Source organism: Mus caroli, unplaced genomic scaffold, assembly GCF_978045245.1.
Source record: "Mus caroli unplaced genomic scaffold, Mus_caroli_1 scaffold_8, whole genome shotgun sequence".
Taxonomy (NCBI): Eukaryota; Metazoa; Chordata; class Mammalia; order Rodentia; family Muridae; genus Mus; species Mus caroli.
Window position 1 is genome coordinate 85902218 of NW_028227263.1, and position 18351 is coordinate 85920568.

An 18351-nucleotide genomic window follows, 5' to 3' on the forward strand; every position below is an offset into this window, starting at 1 on the left:
TAAAATATAGCTGACTCTAAGAAAATATTCAGACACCATTAAAATTACATCCTAGAGCTTCAAACTTACCTTTATTGATTGGAGTTCAATTTTTGTTTACCTTAGTAAAGTCCAATAAATCGTCCTCATAAATACACATGGGTACTGTTCTTTCTGTGAACACTGGAATTGTACATACGGGAGTCTGAATGAATTTGACACTCTCTCCTACATGTAGCCAATGTAAATATTTCTAAGGATGTAGTAGGTACTCCACTTCCTTGATGAATTCTTAAGTCACAGAATTTTGAGACCTTCTCATGCAGGATGTATTGATTTCAATGTCCAATAGGAACATCAAGTACAGAAGCCATTTTCTACCTCCTGACTACATTTTTCTGATCTTATATGATCCCTGATATCCTGTTCCTAACTGTATTCGCACTAACCTGATTATTGATATAGATTCTTCAGTAATTGTACAAATATTGAGACTTACACAGACATATAGATTTGAGCCAGAAAAAAGCTTACTGACTTAAGAGATTATATATCTGGACAAGTATTCTAAGAGAAATAAAGAGAAGGACCATGAGTATGTGTTTAAAGAGGAACAAAGGGGGAAATTAGAGAACCTAGGAACATTTAGAGACATCTAACAAAAATCTCACCGAATACCAATTTGCTGCCAATATATCTCAAATAAATAATGGAAAACTTAAATTTAATATTATTTAAGATTTAGTTTTCTGCTCTTCACAATAAATTATTTCAGGTTTCATCCAGATGACTAATCATTTTAATTAAATTTCTTGGGAATTTTCTTCAATTATTTTGTAATGTTTATATTGGTTATTATATTCATTTACATTTCAAATGTTATCCCCCTACAGTTTTACATATATCTTTCTTTTATGAGGGTGATTTCCTTCTAACCTACAAATATCCCACCTTACCTCCATAGAATCACCTACTTTGGGGTATGAGCCTTCATAGGATCAATTGATTTCCTTCACATAGATGACAGATAAAGTCATCCTCTGTGGTGTATGCAGCTGCAGCCATGGGTCCCTCCATGTGTATGTTTTGGACTGTGTATTAGGCCTTGGGAGTTCTGGGGTCTCTGGTTAGTTGATATTTTTGTTCTTCTATGGGGTTTAAAACCCTTCAGCTCCCTCAGTCCTTCCCATACCTCCTCCATTGGCATACTCATTCTCAGCCTGATGGTTGGCTGCAAGCTTCTTCACCTGTATTGATCAGGCCCTGGAAGCTCCACACTACTATATCAGGCTCCCGTCAGTAAACAATTCTGGGAATCACCAATAGAGTCTCGGTTTGGTGGCTGATTATGGTGTGGATCCCCAGGTAGAGCATTCTCTGGAAGGCCTTTCCTTGAGTCTCTGCCCCAGTCTTTGTCCATGGATATCGTTTAAACAAGAGCAATTCTGGGCTAAAATTTTTGAGTTTGATTAGTGTCTACTTCCCTCAACAGGATGGGATATCATGCCTAACCTCTGGATCTGGTCTCCACAGGTTCTCTCCGCTTTGTGTGGTATTTCAACTAACATCATCCCTGTTTAGTTCTGGAAGTCCTTTGCTTTCCAGGCATCTGGGACTTTCTGAAGCATACACCCAGTTACCAATCCTCCACTGCTACAAACATGTGGTCAATTTACTTGCCATCTGTATATCTATTCCCTCTACTGATCCTGCTACTTTACTGTGTTTTGGGTTCATTATGGGAAGGGAAGCATATCCTTTATGAGAGGAAAGTGGTACAGCAAAAGTAGAGTCTCATTAGCCAGATTGCCTAGCAGATAACAGCTATGCTCATGTATATATTCCAAGACTTACATGAATTCATTCTCTGTAGCTGCTTTTCTTCTCTTCTTTTTTGTAGAAAGAACACTACTTGCCTTGCCTAAGAACTATATTTTAGAGTTCCTCATAATAATTTAGGAGAAGTGAAGAAAAAGGAAAGAAAAATAACCGTGGAGCCTATTGATGTAGTGCAGTGGTAGAAAACTTGACAAAATATTAATTCCTAGGTCCTTGACAGCAAAAGAATGGTAAAACCATGGGAATATCAAATTATTTTGTTTAAAATAGCCTTAACTGTTTGTCCAGGCTTGTTAATCTAACACAGGGATATTTAGATAATTATTGCTCATATTGATTTGTATCAGCAAAGAGGTAGATGCTAGATAATTTTCTTCTAGAAACATGAAGAACAAAATTAATATTTAGTCTGCATGATTGCAAGATTGAATAATTAGGTATTTATGACATCTTCATATTTAATCTCTCCTTCTAATAATTTCATTTGATCCACCATTTTAAAGGTTAAATTAATACAAAATATTCATTTGCTGTATGATTCATGCTTTGATTTTTGTACTATATTTCACTATTTATTGCACTATTTCCATTTAGAAGTTTTGGTGTCATAAAAAGTTCATCATTCAAATGTTGTTAAAATCTAGATAAGTGAAGTAAATTATGGTGTTATTGCTTGAGATATTGAGTCAAGTGAAGACATGCTCCACTTTTCATGTTTGATTCTTTACTTGCTCTCCGTTTGTTGTTAAATGGTAGCTCTCTTTTGTTTGTTGGTTTCTTTGGTTGGTTTTTCGCGACAGTGTTTCTCTGTGCAGTTCTGGCTGTCCTGGAACTCACTCTGTAGACCAGGCTGGCCTGGAACTCATAAATCTGCCTTTCTCTGCCTCCCAAGTGCTGGGATTAAAGGAGTGCACCACCATGCCCAGCTTTAAATGGTAGCTCTTATTCAGCTAATCAAAGTTTAGAAATTAATTAAAATATGAGAATTGGATGAAGAAATATTTTTCAGCAAATCCCCTGAAAACAATCTATAGGTCCATCAGGTTGTAATTACAACTATTAAGTCTTGCAGTATCAGGTCCAGAACAGGTTAAAACTCATTCTCTGAATTGATACTTCATTATTCTGAGTACCAATACTGATCGTCTTCCTAATTCCTTGATTTCTCTGTTCAGGAGTGATATGTAGTATTTAGTTTCACTTTTTTTTTTTTCTGGTTCTACACTACGTTTTCACTTTACAATATAGGCCAAAACTTTCCTCTATTCTAGGTGGTCTATTCCAGTGGTAAAAGGGTCACTGATAACATATTTGTTTGTAGAATATTTGAAAATGTTTGTAGGTCATAACATTGATGAAACCTTCAATCTTTATGATCAAAGCAACTATCTTCTCTCCCTGAAATTTAAACATATCCTGCAAGTATGCTGATAAACATATCCCTGTAGAAGTTCTACTTTAAAGTGATTGGTTTCTGTACAAGTACAAATTGATCTAACCTTGAATACTTATACACATGATTATTTAAAAATATAATAGTGGATTTTGAAATTAGGAGAAAGTTCATTTTGAAACGTGGAGAAATGTGAGCAAATAACAACTACCTGAATACAGGCATACTATTTTTGAAACATGAAAAAAATGAATTTTTTCAAATTTTGCATAAATTTGAAAGAACCAGTGAGCTACATGTAAGTAGTTTGTATTATCTTCTTTCTATATCTTGTACCTGGATACAAGTTTCATGATAAACCATGTATCTGTTGTTTCTCAAAATGACCTTCATCCTGCTTTTCTGTTATCTGTACAGGAATTTTATGAGCACTAAAATAGAAAGGTGCAAGGAGAAAAAAAATACACTTCCTTGAAACTGATAATTCTTATACTTTCCCAGAGATTTCTGCAATTGACTGTCTTAGAGAGGCCTTTAGGGGAAGCCAAAATAATAATATCTTGGGGAGTTTATCAGTGTCAGCTTATGAAAGATCATCAAAACTTGGATTCTTGATTTATTTTATGACTCCAGAAATGAGCACTCAATGTTAACACATGGTTTTCTGAGGGTCCATCTTAATACTCTCAACTATTATATGCAAGTTTTCTCTAAAATAATATAATTTCCAAGTGGTGTAGAATATATTTGTAAGGAAAGTATAGTGGACACAGTTTCTATAAAAAGCCATGCTCTCTACTAAGGATATATTTTCTGATGCAACTTTTGTTTTGGAGTTGTAATGATCCAGTAAATAGCCCATTTCTTTTGCTTTGAAATAAGCCCAAGAGCCTCATTTGTTCCTCAAAGCAAATTTTGTTGAAATTTTAAATTAGTTTGCCATTAAATGCAGTATGAGACATGATTTATTATTTTCACTAGGAAAATTAATTTTATATAACAGCACTCAGGAAATTTTTGTGATAATGTCAATTGGAATGATGGGTTTTCCAAGAGAATCCATGCTATCCAGCTGTAGGAATTGAGACAGCCAACTGAAATCTAGTTGAATGAGGGAGTTTAATTTGGTTGGAACATGTTTTCATGATTGTTACTCAAGTTTTAATTAACATTAATAATGATATGATCATAATTATTCAGTAGAATACTGATTAGTAGAATATCTAATGTAATGCTAACAAGGCTGAGGATGTCTACATAGTAAATTATAGTTAGACAGTCTTTTTGCATGTTGTATACAGTTGCAGAATTTATTGATGCATGGTTACATACTGCCTTCTGAATCCCACATTTGGGAAGAAGTATCATTTGGTAGCTACTTGAGATAACAGGGCTGAACTGCTTTTAAAATGCCACTAGACAAGGTAAAAATATAGAAGTAAAGGTGGTTCATGTTTATTTTCATATATAGGTGGACAACTATAGAAGTGGACCAAGAATAGAAATAATACTAGAAAAATGTAGTGGGTTGACATAATGCTGCTTGTATTCTAATGCTAATGTTTGGCCTCCGAGTCTGCCTGTCCTAGAGAGGAGAAAGTCTACTTGTAGGTGCTCTGTGATTCTGCCACCAGCTTACTTATGATTGGTAAACTTTCCAAAAGTCAATTACTGGGCAGGATAGACATAGATGGGTTTTAGTTTTTACAGGATACTGTTATCTTTTTTCTTATATAAGCCATCTAGGGTGACATAACACTGTGATTCTAGGTACCTAAACTTTTATCAAAATGCATTCCTTACATTTTTGAACATCACACTGTAGAACTAAAATGACCTTTCTTCAGAGATTAAAACAGTTATTCAATATTTAATTTGTAATCAGAAATTAGACAGTTTTACCCAAAGCAATTAGAAGTATTCTTCATTATTTGTGTTACACAAAGCTCAGGAACACTGTATTGATGAAGCTCCCATAAAACTTTTTAGCATGTTTCATGTCATGAGTCAAATAAAGACAAAATTTATAGAGTAACTGACTAACTCCTCATCTTGGAATATTAGCTAGATAGGGTGCTATTGGAAACCCCAACTACTCCAACCGTGAAGAATAGATCTTTGTCTTATACTGAGTGGGAAACTGGACAGACTAAATTCTGACTCTGAATGGACCAAATGAAAGACCTTAGGTTGTTTTAACAAAAACCTCTTAAAGTACCTTAAAATTACATCTCTCAAAAGTCACCATTTTCTGAGATTCGCATTTCTGAGACTCTGGTTTGAAAGTTCTTTGGGGAGTTCAGTATCAGATATAATGCATATTAGATATTAACATTATAATTTCAAATATTTATAAAGCAGTGACAATCTATTTTCATAGATGTTGGTCACCTCAATGCAAGTATCTATATTAAATTCCCAAAACATTCAGAAGAGCTCAAATCATTCTCTTAGATGGATATATACTAAAATCTACACATTAAATTCTTTTTAGTCTTGATCTTTAACTTTATTGTTGGTCCTTAAAGAACAAATGCCCAGATTTCACAAGACTTTAAATATTTTACTTACGGATGTATAAGCCACTTCTGAGACACTTCTTTGTCTTAAAAGATATCATAATGACTTACTGTGTTTTAAAAAGTGTCTTTTTATTTACATAGATGTATCTTTGGTCCTTTAGACACTGGTGTTCAGGTTATATTCACCATGTTTTAGTAATTATGGAGTGCCTGAGATACAGGAACACTTGGTCAGTATTGTGGATCATGTGGAAAACAAATATGATGAAATATTTAAAACTATTTTTAAAAGAATATACTTGATATGATTCCTATTCAGTGATTAGTACTCATAAAACATTGAGCAGATTGTAACTACACTATCATTATAATTATAATGATGATTTTATGAATACCAAACATTTTATACTGAGTAAGCATTTATTTGAACATGAGTTTAACAGTAAGAATGAAAGAAGGGGCACAAGCATGATTATTTTCAGACTATCCCTATTGAACACCCTTCAAGTGTTCTACTATACTATTCAGGTTATTCATCTGTTACCACATGAAAGCTCCCTAGAAAAAAGTAAAATAAAATGTTTTTTATTTGATTTTTTTAACTTTTTGTATCACACCCCTCCATGAGGAAGTACATATCCATTAGTCCTCACAGCATGTCAGGGAAAAGACAATGGGACAAAGGTCTATACCCACTTTGAATCCATGCTGACTCTCATTTAAATTATATATATCGGTCCTTAAATCACGGCTGTTCATTTTATCTTCACCAAGTTTTCATAATCATGGAAAACCTGATAATACCTATGAGACAGACAGACAAACAGACAGACAGACAGACAGACGCAGAGATAGACACAGTGACAGACATTAAATAATGACTAATTGTTATGGTGAGTTAGATTTGTGTTTATGGAAAATGTACTATACCTCCAGTCAAGTAACTACTTATCATATTTGCATTTGTATACTGTGGCAATGTATTTCATTTTTAAATGAATATAAATTTTTTATTACATACATTACATTTTAAGTTTTGTTTTTCTTGAAATTATTGCTATATTTTCTAAAATAAAAAATATATTGTTTTTAAACTATGAAGTCAAACCTATAAACTAATATAATGTCCTAAAAGGAGACATGATCTTCTGATTTTCTAGGAAAGCTCATAGATCTCCATCTGGATTCCTAAACAGAGAAACAAGTGATGATTGCATGGTGAAATATTTGAGGTTTTAAAATCTGGTATTCCTATTAACTATATTTCACATTTAAATTACAGAGGCGGAGGCAGCGCCTGCGACAACGACAACAACAGCAAGAGGAACAACATGAGCAGCAGCAGAACCAGCAGCAGCAACAGCAGAATCAGCAGCGGCAACAGCAACAGCAACAGCAACAGCAGCAGCAGCAGCAGCAGCAGCAGCAGCAACAGCAGGAGCAGCAGCAGCAGTGCCAGCAGTGCCAGCAGTGCCAGCAACTGCAGCAGCAGCAGCAGCAGCAGCAGCAGCAACAGCAGCGTAGGAGGAGAAACAACAGGAGGAGCAGGAGGAGCAGAAAGAGCAGGAAGAGCAGGAGGAACAGGAGGACCAGGAACACCAGGAGGAGGAGGAGAAGAAATAATGAGTGATTGTTTGTACGTTTCTGGGAAGAGTTTGAATTGGTAGAAATGTTGGTAAATATAATAATACTCAAACATGAAATTCTAATAAAATAATTGAAAGATATCAGAAATTCTTCAAATTCTTGCAAACACAATATATATTATGTATAGTAAATTACATTGCTAACTCTACCTTCTTAGATCTATTGCTTATTTGAAAATTATTTCAAGAATTTGTTTCTCCACTTAGAAGTATGGCTGTTAGAGTCATAGATTCTATTTTAAGACTATTTAAATTTCTGCTTTCATAAGGCTTAACATGTTGATCTGTTTTGATTTTTTATTTTTTATTTTCTATTTGTATTTTTGCATAGCTTCTTTGGAGAAATTTGTACTCAAAGAATTACTCATGTAGGTAAGACAATTTTTTTGTTTTCATACAGCAGGTTTGCATGATATATATTTAGCATGGTATTTTATTTTCATTTGTATGCTTACGAAATCTGTTATTTTATAGTTTCAGATGTCTACACTTAGTAACAGTGATCTCAAAGTTCTCTATTAATGTTAAAATTAGTAGTTTATTTTGACTATCATATCATGATTGTAGTAGTTATTGCATTGAGTGTAAGTACTCATTGGAAGTAATCTGCATAAGAGTCAGTGAGTGAGCGAGAGAGGGAGAGAGAGAGGGAGAAAGAGAGACAGACAGAGAGAGAGAGACAGAGAGAATAAATAAAAATTAAACAGCATAGAAAAATTGTGTAGAAACCAAGGTTCTAAGTGTAGCACATCTCCTGTGGGATGTATGAATGCTAACTACTCCTCTATTCAGGATTTCCTCCTCATGCCCTAACTCTCTTAAGTAAACATTGTCAAACAAATTGAGCTTTTTATTTGGCCCATACAAACCTTTTTAGTATATAATGAACATTTCAAATTTATTTAATTGTGCTAATTGGAATATATTTTTCAATCATTACTTCTGTGGCTACTTATAATACCAGATATTGTTTTAATTAAAGCAAGAAAAGGAAGATATTTTGGAATTTGATTTTTTTTCTAAGTTTAGAGTCATTTTTATGGGAATCATTTTGAATTAATTATTTTATTGTCTGAGTGGGAAAACCAATTTACATTTGTTCTTTACTTCAATATATACAATATATATTGTATACATTTTGTGTGTGTGTGTGTGTGTGTGTTTGTGTGTGTGTTTAAATATACATATAATCTTTGGAGAAATGTCTAGTCAAAGACTTACTCATGTAGGTATGACATATGTTTACATTTCATATAACTAGGGTACTAATTTCCTTATGTATATATACTATTATCTATACAGAGCTCATCATTGTATAAAATCTGATCGTGTTGTCTTAATTTTCTTAGTAATGTTTACATTTTATATTGTATAAGAGGTCAAAACGTTGGAGTTTACTTGTTCTATAGTATGCATGCATTCGAGCATAAAGAGAAGAGTTTTTGTTCTTTGAATCTTCAGATGTATAACTAAGCAAAAAATTGGCATGAGATTGTCTATCTGTAATTCCAGCATGGATACTTACACTTCATTTTATTGATCTCAGATTATAGTGATCTAAGTTTAATTATAGTCTCTATCTCAAAGTATATGAAGGAAATTAAATGGAAAGATAGGTAATCTTGACCTCTTTATACTACATACCTCTGTTCACAACACATCTATATACAAATGAACAAGTACGTGCATGTATATTTCCACACACATGATATATAAATAGAATTTATTTTATAAAGGACTACTATGTTGCCTAGGACATAGCAGTCATATATGTAGGTTGAGCTGGCTTCAAATTCATAGGCATCCACATGATTTTAACCCTCTTTTTCCTAAGATTTAAAAGACACAGACCACTACCCTTGGCTTAATTGCAGGTTTTTAAGGAGTAATATTATTCCCTTGAAGTATATATTTAAACATATAAGAATAGAAATATCAAAGTTATAATTATTTCGAATAAAGAATGTGTATATTATGATCTTAATTCAATTGTGATTTCAGGTTGTTTTGTCAAAGTTGACTATCATGGATTTTCTTATGAATTTTAAATTGTTTGGCCATAGAAGAAAGTGTACATTACCTGTGCTTGGTAGGAGTATAGTCTTATTATTTATATAGAATTTTGAATTTGGAGCTTAGACAAACTACTAAGATTCTAATCAATTAATAAGAACATTTAAAGTGGTATTCTTATTAGTTTTAAAATGTGTTTGTGGTCATTATTAAAATATTTGAATTTGTTCTGTTAACATTTTTTCTGCATCCAGATATTTTATAATGAAAGTATTTAAAATACATGATTAATATTATACCATGTATAGTCTCCTATAGGGCAACCTACTTTAAATTACTACTAACCTACTTTAAACTACTAACATAAAATCATAATTCCACTTAGTGCTGTCAGTACTGAAAACTAGTTTTTATACAACTGAATTATAAGCAAGTTTCTGATATATGAATGATATTAGCATGTGAAATTAAACTGATTTCCTATTTTACTAGCAGAGAGATTTTCATGGGTTTTCAGTACAAGAACCAGATCATCAAAAGCACTACATACACTTCTAACTCCATGTAAAACCATACAATTTTAACTAGAGACACTGACATAAGAAAAATAATTTGAAAAAAATCCTGTTAGCATAAGGAAATTTTCCATAAAACTAAAATAAAATTAAATGAGAAAGATTTTAATGTAATGCTTTTATTAATATATCACATATGGTTTCCTATAAGTAATGAAACTGCTTAGGATTTTATTAGCAATTTTATTATATTTATTCAAAAGGTATATTTAAAAAACTTCATTTACTAGTTTATTTTCATATGAATTAAGGCATCTTCCTGTTCTTTCAGGTGTCATATGGTATCTTTCTTGGAAGATCTGTACATTATTCTTTTTTTAATTTTTATTTTATTATTCACCTTACAACCTGATAACAGCCCCAAATCCTCTTCTGATCCTATTCCCACATTTACAAATGGTTCCCTACCACCACCTACATATTTAGCTAAGAGAATCAGACTCCACATTGGCTACCAACCCACCCTGAGCCACCTAGTCCTGCGGGTCTAGGAACAAGTTCTCACAGTGAGGCACAACCAGATTGTGCAGGTAGGGGACAGAAATCCAATAGCAGAGAAGAAAGGCCAACACAGCCCCCACTCTACCTCTTCGAGGACCCACATGAATACTAAGCCCACATTTCCTACAAATGAATAAGGAGTCTAGGACAAGGAACTTTATGGTCCCTGATTTGAAACACAGGCTTTGAGTCCATAGGGTTCCAGGTTTAAGTCTATTGTTCTTCTCCTGTTATCCTTTATACCTCTGTATTGCTCACTTCTATCTCCCACTCTTCCACAAGACTTCCTGCATACTGGACCTGTTGTTTGTCTGTGGGTTTGTGTGTCTGTCTCCACCAACAGATAGTTAAAGCCTCTCATAAAATAATTATTTTATTTTCCTGTCTCACAGCATAGCAGATACCAGTAACAATGTTAGGATGTCCCTTTCACATGACACTGATCTTAAGTTGGGGAAGTCATCAGATGGCTCTTTTCTCATTCTCTGCTCCATTTTTGTCCTGACACATTTTGTAGGCAGGCCAAATTCTGTGTTGAACATTTTTAGGTGAATTGGTCCAACTCTCTTTTCTAAGAAGTGTTGCCGTGCTATAAGAGGTGGACAATTGAGACTCTTGTTTTTTTGTTTATTTTTTTTTAAATGTTTGCTTTAGGTTTTATTTTTTATGCCCCTCTGATAGGATTCTCAGCTAAAGTCATCCTCCTACACTCCCTGTATCCTCTCCTATCCTATGTCTCCAGCTGGTCACCAGATGACCCTCCACCCATGTCTATTCTCATTCTCAGCCACACCCAGCCTCTCCTCATTCCAAACATATTCAATATCAACTGTCTCCTTGTCATGTCCTAATCTGTTCTGTGTCTCTATCGACCTCAGATGACTATCTAGTTATGAGTGAGGTTTGTGCATCCAGCCGTTGGACTTCAACATTGTCCAGTTTTGTTGATTCTGTGGATTGTACCATATTTCTCCTGCATTGTTGGGCTAAGGACTATTCAAGAAATGTGTACATGCCGTACAGCTCTGGATTACCTTTGACACTGTTATTCTCAGTTTCTAACAATGTCCCTGCAAAATTAAAAACATCTTTGACTTTAATAGATGAATAGTATTCCAATGTATAGATTAACCACATTTTCTTTATCCATTCTTCTGTTGAGGGACAACTAGGTTATATCTAGTCCCTTGCTGTTATGAAAAAAGGTGGTATGAATGTAGGCAACAAGTATTCCGGTAATATAATGTGTCAACTTTTGTGTATATGCCCAGAAGTGTTATAGCAATGTCTTTGGCAGAACTAGTCTCAATTTCCTGATGGACTTAAAAATTGATTCCACAGTTGTTGTAAAATTTTCACTCCCACTAACAATGGAGGAATATTCTCCTTATTCTGTCTTTACCAGTATGTGCTACCACATGAATTTTTGATCTTGGGAATTTTGATAAACAAAAGATTGAATTTCAGGGTCCTTTGATTTGAATTTCCATGGTGACTAAGAATGGTGAACATTTCTTTAAACTGTACACCATTCTTTACAAACGCTCTCAGCACTTAGTTTAAGTTTGATTATGGAATATTTATCTACATATACTTTTATTTACAGTTTAAAGTATGCATATGTTACCTTTACCACAGTGTTGGCTTAATGCATATTATATATGTCTGATACAGAGTCTCACTGTGCTGTCATCTGAGACTTGAAGGTCATTACTGAACCCATGCTTCCTCTCAACTTCATGAGAAGATCACTACAGATGCAGATCACCACACTTAGCTAGTGGTATTGTAAAAACTCTTCATTACTGAATTTCACTTTTGTTTGCTTCTATAAAATATAATGAAAATTTTATATTTTCTCACATACTACACGTTAGCTTAAATCATGTCTAACCATATATTTATTACTAGCCATGTTTTTAAATTACAAAATATATTTTAACACTGAAATATATTTTAATATTTAATTTTACATTATTTAATTCAATATTTTTAATCAAAATATCAATTATACTATACTACTCCCTCAATTCTTCAAATCTTCTCCCATTTGTCACCCTACTTTAAGTTCTTTGGCAAAAAGATACAAAAATTCAAATGAAAAAAATCTCTATAAAATCAAAAAATGAAAGCACATTCAAAACAATAAAAATCCAAACAATCAATATGAAACAACAAAAAGGAAAAAAATCACCAAATTGTAACTATATAAAAGTACACTGAAAATTTCAGAAAACTGTGGAGTCCAGTTATGTGTTGATGAACATTCATTGAACCTGAGACCTATTCTACCTGAGGTACCTTGTGTCACTCTTTCTGCTCTTAATGGAAAACTAAATTTGATGTCTCTGATTGGTTATATGTGAGAGTTCTTTTGATACTCTTTATCCTAGTGCCCACATTTTCCATATATATGTAAAATCTTCCATCTATTCATTCATTTTTAAAGATATGACAGTAAATATAATAAAATAAAATAAAACAAAAGTTACCTATAGTGTGCATAGACTTATCAATACTGGCTTGGAGTTACTCCCTGCCTCAATGTAACTATATTTTAATGTTAATTTTGTCCAAAAAACTTGTTTCCAGGAAGGGATATGCAAATAGCTTTTGGTAACATGCCCCCAGTTAATTATGATTGGTAAATAAAGATCACAGAAGCTAAGTGTTGGGAAGGAGAGAAAGCTGCAGGATTTAAGGTTCCCGTGTTTGGAAACATGATGAAGAGGAAGGACAGAGAGATGAAGTGCCTGGGGAATGTGCAAGAGAGAAAAGCAGAGCTACCATGTAAAGGAGCCTGGAGAACATGGCCTGGATTGCTGCTCAGTTAAAGAAAGAGCAACCGAAATAGAAAAAAGAAATTAGTAAGGCCTAACCCAGAGTTATATGTGGAAGGAGATTCTAACAGCAAAGAAGTTAGGCAGTTACTCAGCTATTGTGCTGTTAAATTCATATTAAATATAAAGGTTGTGTGTTTTTCATTCAGGAACATAAATCATTGAATCAGGTAGTCACCAATAAGAGATTCATTTAAAAATAATACAATTATGATAATAACATTGGGCCAAGGAAAATCCACAGAAAGACCTGTACCAAACGCAAAACACAGTAATAAGAAACCCACCTAATTGTACACTCAACCAGCACATAAATTCCGTTATTTGGAAGTTATACTATATGTGGGAAGGATCTAGTACATTATGAAAAACCCTAGAATGTAGCAGTTTGAGGACTAGGAGAATACTGACTTGACATGTTCATTTTAATAAAATTTCTAAGCACTGTCATCAACAATGGGAACATGCTGTCAGTTTGGGAAGAAGACCCAATAGTTTTTGGCAACAATTTGGGTTGTTTGGAAATTTCTATTCTATTTATAACTGCCTTTTTGCCCATAACTCAATTAAATATAAGCAAAGTCCAGTACGTGGAGCTTTGTAGGGTGACAAGTGATGGACAACTGAGAAAAATTATTTGATGATTTCTTTTAGATACACACACACACAAATATATATATATATATATATATATATATATATATATATATATATATATTACAAAATTTATAACATTTAAATTGTATTATGTTCCCCTACTACCTCACCCGTACTCTTCAAGAGCCAAGTCATATTCTCTTCCTACACTATTTCTTCTCAGAATACTGTTTCCTCACCCTAGGTGTTTCTCCCTGTTTTGTTTTCCAAATGCTCCTCTCTTTTCCCATTCCCCACTTGATTCCACATCTATTCCCAATCGGTTATTTTTTTTTCTCGTCTCTGACCTCTGTCAGAGTATGCTTTATGAAAATTGCATATTACATAACACATAAAAATAATGTCTAGTATTTATGTTAGCTAATAATTGACCTGAACACAACTTTTGAAAAAATGTCCAATGGAAGTGGCAACAATATGTAAAATGATTTTTAAAAGGGCAGATATAAAGAGGTATTTATTATCTGTATATGTTAGTATTATATTTATGTTTATATAACTTCATTTTTGTAACTATTATTTGAATTAATTTTCAAACCATGAAAGTGGCTAAAGATTCTCATAGATTTTAATTTTCTTCTACCGAACATTGAAATGATCATGTAGTCTTTGTCATTATTTGTATTAATGCAGTACTGTACTTGAGTACTTTATACATGTTAAGCTATTCTTACATATTTACATTTACAATATGATAGCATAAAAACATTTTTTCTGTTTGATGTTTTAGAATGAATTTGTTAGTATATAACTTAATTTTTATTATTTCTTGATATTTTCCACAGAATGTGTTTTAACTAATGAAATGTCTTTCCATTTTTCCAATTGCTCTCAGATATTCCTGTCTCCTTGCCAATAAAATTTCATCTACCCTTGGTTGTGTACAAGGTAATTATCTCTGTGTCTGTCTCACCATCCCGACAATAAAAAAACAAACAAAAAAATTATCAAATTAATTATCCAGCCTAGCAAAAAAGTACTAAAGTAAAATTAACCAAATACCCACAAAAGAACAATGAAACAAAATAGATCTGTTTTCAATGTTAGAGTCTTTGGGGCCCACCCTGGTATGTCTTTGCTATAAACAGTAGCAATACATTTTTTAAAAATTGAGTTTAGCCCTTCTACACAGCAGGTATCAATTACAAATATTGTCTGGGGTAAGTATGGTACTTTGTGTCTACTTTCATTTCTTATTACTAGTATTGCTGGGTTTTTTTGGGTTTTTTGTTTTGTTTTGTTTTGTTTTTAAATTCTGCTGGTCATATGTTTGCTGCTATAATCTCTGGATTTCCTACATCAATCGCAAGGGCAAAGACTGATGAATACATCCAAGTGAGTGCATAGTACTCCAAAGTTTGTGGATATAGATGGTCTCATATCCTTATACTCACAGAAGCCTTAAATAAAATGTTGTTATTAAGGTGTGAAATAGTATATGAAGTTAGATGGAATATTGGTACTAGTGTTGTGGGGATAGATATTCAAGGATAGGGAACGGAATGCATTTTTTTCTAACACAAATTATTTAAATAACGATATTGAATCAACTATTTTATCAAGATATATTGTTACTAATAGGCAATATCATAAGTTTTCACATGTGTGCAAGAGTAAAATTAATGCACATACAAAGAATTTTTGAGAATGTGCACATATATATGTATATATAATTTCCTTTCCAAAATAAATATTGTATATTTTATCTTTATAATTATATCACCCAGGGATATTCTGACTTAAGTGAATATATTTCCTTCAAAAGCACTGGACCCACCACTTATTTTCAGTGTCCAAGAAGCTTATGTGGACATTAAAAAAGAGAAAATGTGTTATATACTGTTATAATTCATTATTACAATCACTGTACTTGTGAAAACTGACACAATTATATTAAGAGTAATCAAAAGCAAGTTTCATTTGGGTACCCAGAGTCACAATCAGAAAACTGCAGATGGAAATTAATGCATTCCTACATATATTCAGGATCTATTCATTTTCAGATTCTAGATTCATGATCAGCATCAGGCACTAATGACAGTTTTTGCTCCTCTGCTATTTGTCAGTGAGTTCATGATAAAAGATTTTCTGGCCTTACACTTTTTATATTCTCAGGGGGAGAGAGCAATAAAGGAATCAGCAGTTTAGATCTTCAACACCAATCTTGCGTTAACTTAATATTTGAGAGATCTTTACTGGTTGGCTTGTAATCCATTCATTGTGGGATGCAAACTATCTTCTAATTAAATATAATATGAACCAATAAAATTGTCTGTGATGAGAGTTTTTACCAGTCAGGGTCTGTGTATAATCCATGTAGCAACTGGTTCTGGGTATAATCAAAGCTTGCCTATGAGTTGCTCAAGAGAAGAAAGACCTTTCCTAAATCTACAGGAATCAGAGAAAATTGGAAGTAGAGATTATTTGATTCACAGGATTACAGTTCTGAGTTACTAAACCCTGTCTCCTGTACAAGAAATGTGTGTGTTTGTCTGAAACCATCAATTCTGCTTAATATATGACAGGTTTTTGTGTGTGAATCTTGGAGTAATGCATCATTTTCAACATACATGATTCAATTTCAGAATTAATTTCTGAAAGAGAACAAAGATTTTCTAAGGGAGAACATTGTAAAGAATTGCTATAGCTCTAAGTCCCTTGAGGCACATCACTGGCTAGGCCCTGTCTCTGATGAACCCAATCCACCAGGTTGCATAGCCAGAACACTTTAACTGCAGTAACAACTTAATTCAGCTTGCTGCCCCACTGAGTAAAAGAACAAGCTCTGAACTTGAAACGCTGAAAATTTCCAGAAATATCTGCCTCTGAAGAGCTTAATATGAAAGAAATCTTCTATTCTAGTTAGTTCTTGCTTACTCTAGGCTGAGCACAGGAAGCCAATATGTTGGTCTTTCTCTCCCAATAAATGTGAGGGTTTGACACAAGCGGTTTCAGAGGAGAACAATTTAGCAGGAAGTAGTAGAATTATAGCAATCAATCCCATTTCCTCCCCTTATTGTTTATCAATAATATATTAAAAAGGACAAATTGTTAACTTGTGAGAAACACAGGTATCCAATCTCTGTCCCTACTGACATCCAATAACCATGTTCCAACTACAGATCACTCTACCCACCCTAAATATACACAGCCTTACAGTGGAAAAATACTAAACTTTGGACTTGAAAATCCATTAATAATCCCCATTCTAAAACTCTCCAGAAAACTATGCCCCTCCCCCCAAAAAACATTATGTAATCCTTGTTTTCTGCTCAGTTCTCTGATGGTTCTAGCCTGAACAGAGGCAGCCATTCTTCTGTGTCTTTTCTTTCCCAATACATCTCCTCTGTGTGTTTTGATATGTGCTGTGAATTTCTAGTAAACTTTGGCTCTCAAGTGCAAGGATAAATTCTCTCTTAGAGCTGTGGTATTTTCATAGGAAGGTAGAGTTCTTACTTGTCCTACTGACACTATCACCTCTTTGAGTTGTAGGATTTTCATACATTATGATCATATATGTTGCATGAGATATTCTTAGAACAATAAAAATAGCACTGGCCATCTTATTTGTAATTATTCTAGTGCCAACAAGGATCTCAGAGATTAAACTTTTCCAGTTTGTATTATACAGTCCAGAACAAATTATCATTGCTCTTTGGCAAATATTAGTTTTTATAGTTTGTCTGTCTCTGTTCCTTGTCAATCCATTTTTTTTTCCTATGAGGTCAGGCAAGTAATGAAAGTATTATTAGATCAATAACATCTCCGTTTTACAAAATTAGTATTTCAAACTTCAAGGGAAAGAAATTATCCACCACATTTACTTGTCTTTCTTTGAAAACTAATCTTCCAGTGACAGACCACTATCACTTCATTATCACTGTGTTCTTGCTAATTATTTCTACATTACAGGCATTTATGTAGTTAAACAACTTTGTCTGAAGTGCTGATGGCAATCTCAAAACCTTTTTCCAATCCTATATATTATATATTATATAATGATTTCACCTACCATATGTAATTTTATACTTTCCCATTTTTCTTATTATAGAAGAACTGATAAGGAAAGAATTTAACATAAAAAATACTTCAACTGATATAGAACACAGACAACTCTACAAACACAAGCAGCACTGCAAGTAATACATTAGTAATAAATATAAAAGTAAGGCATTTGCATGTCTCAAAATGTCTCATTGATATAAACCTAGTTTTAATAAATGTATGTTACTTTAAATATAGAAAGGAAAGAGAGAGAATGAAGAAAGGGGAAAATATGGAAGTGAACAGCATATGATTTACTATGTTGCACGGCCTTACAAAGGCTCTCTTTGTAATAGATTTACAAAAGGAAAGCAAAAAATCAGAACCCTTAACAGAGTTGAA

The 18351-nt window shown here is 33.2% G+C and overlaps 1 protein-coding gene across 3 annotated transcripts in view; it reads left to right on the top strand.

The window, feature by feature from the left end:
- LOC115031487 (uncharacterized) overlaps window positions 1–18351 on the top strand; it is a 173262-nt gene that overhangs the window by 84900 nt on the left and 70011 nt on the right. The window contains exons 7-11 of one of the 3 annotated variants that reach the window (XM_085841684.1): window positions 7016–7369; window positions 7711–7751; window positions 12143–12251; window positions 14801–14853; window positions 18017–18099. In XM_085841684.1, coding sequence (XP_085697810.1) covers window positions 7016–7363 — 348 coding nt within the window. In that variant the 3' untranslated portion in view covers window positions 7364–7369; window positions 7711–7751; window positions 12143–12251; window positions 14801–14853; window positions 18017–18099. Of the gene's footprint in view, window positions 1–7015; window positions 7370–7710; window positions 7752–12142; window positions 12252–14800; window positions 14854–18016; window positions 18100–18351 lie in introns of those variants that run through there. The other 2 variants (XM_085841683.1, XM_085841682.1) reach the window with 2 other exon arrangements.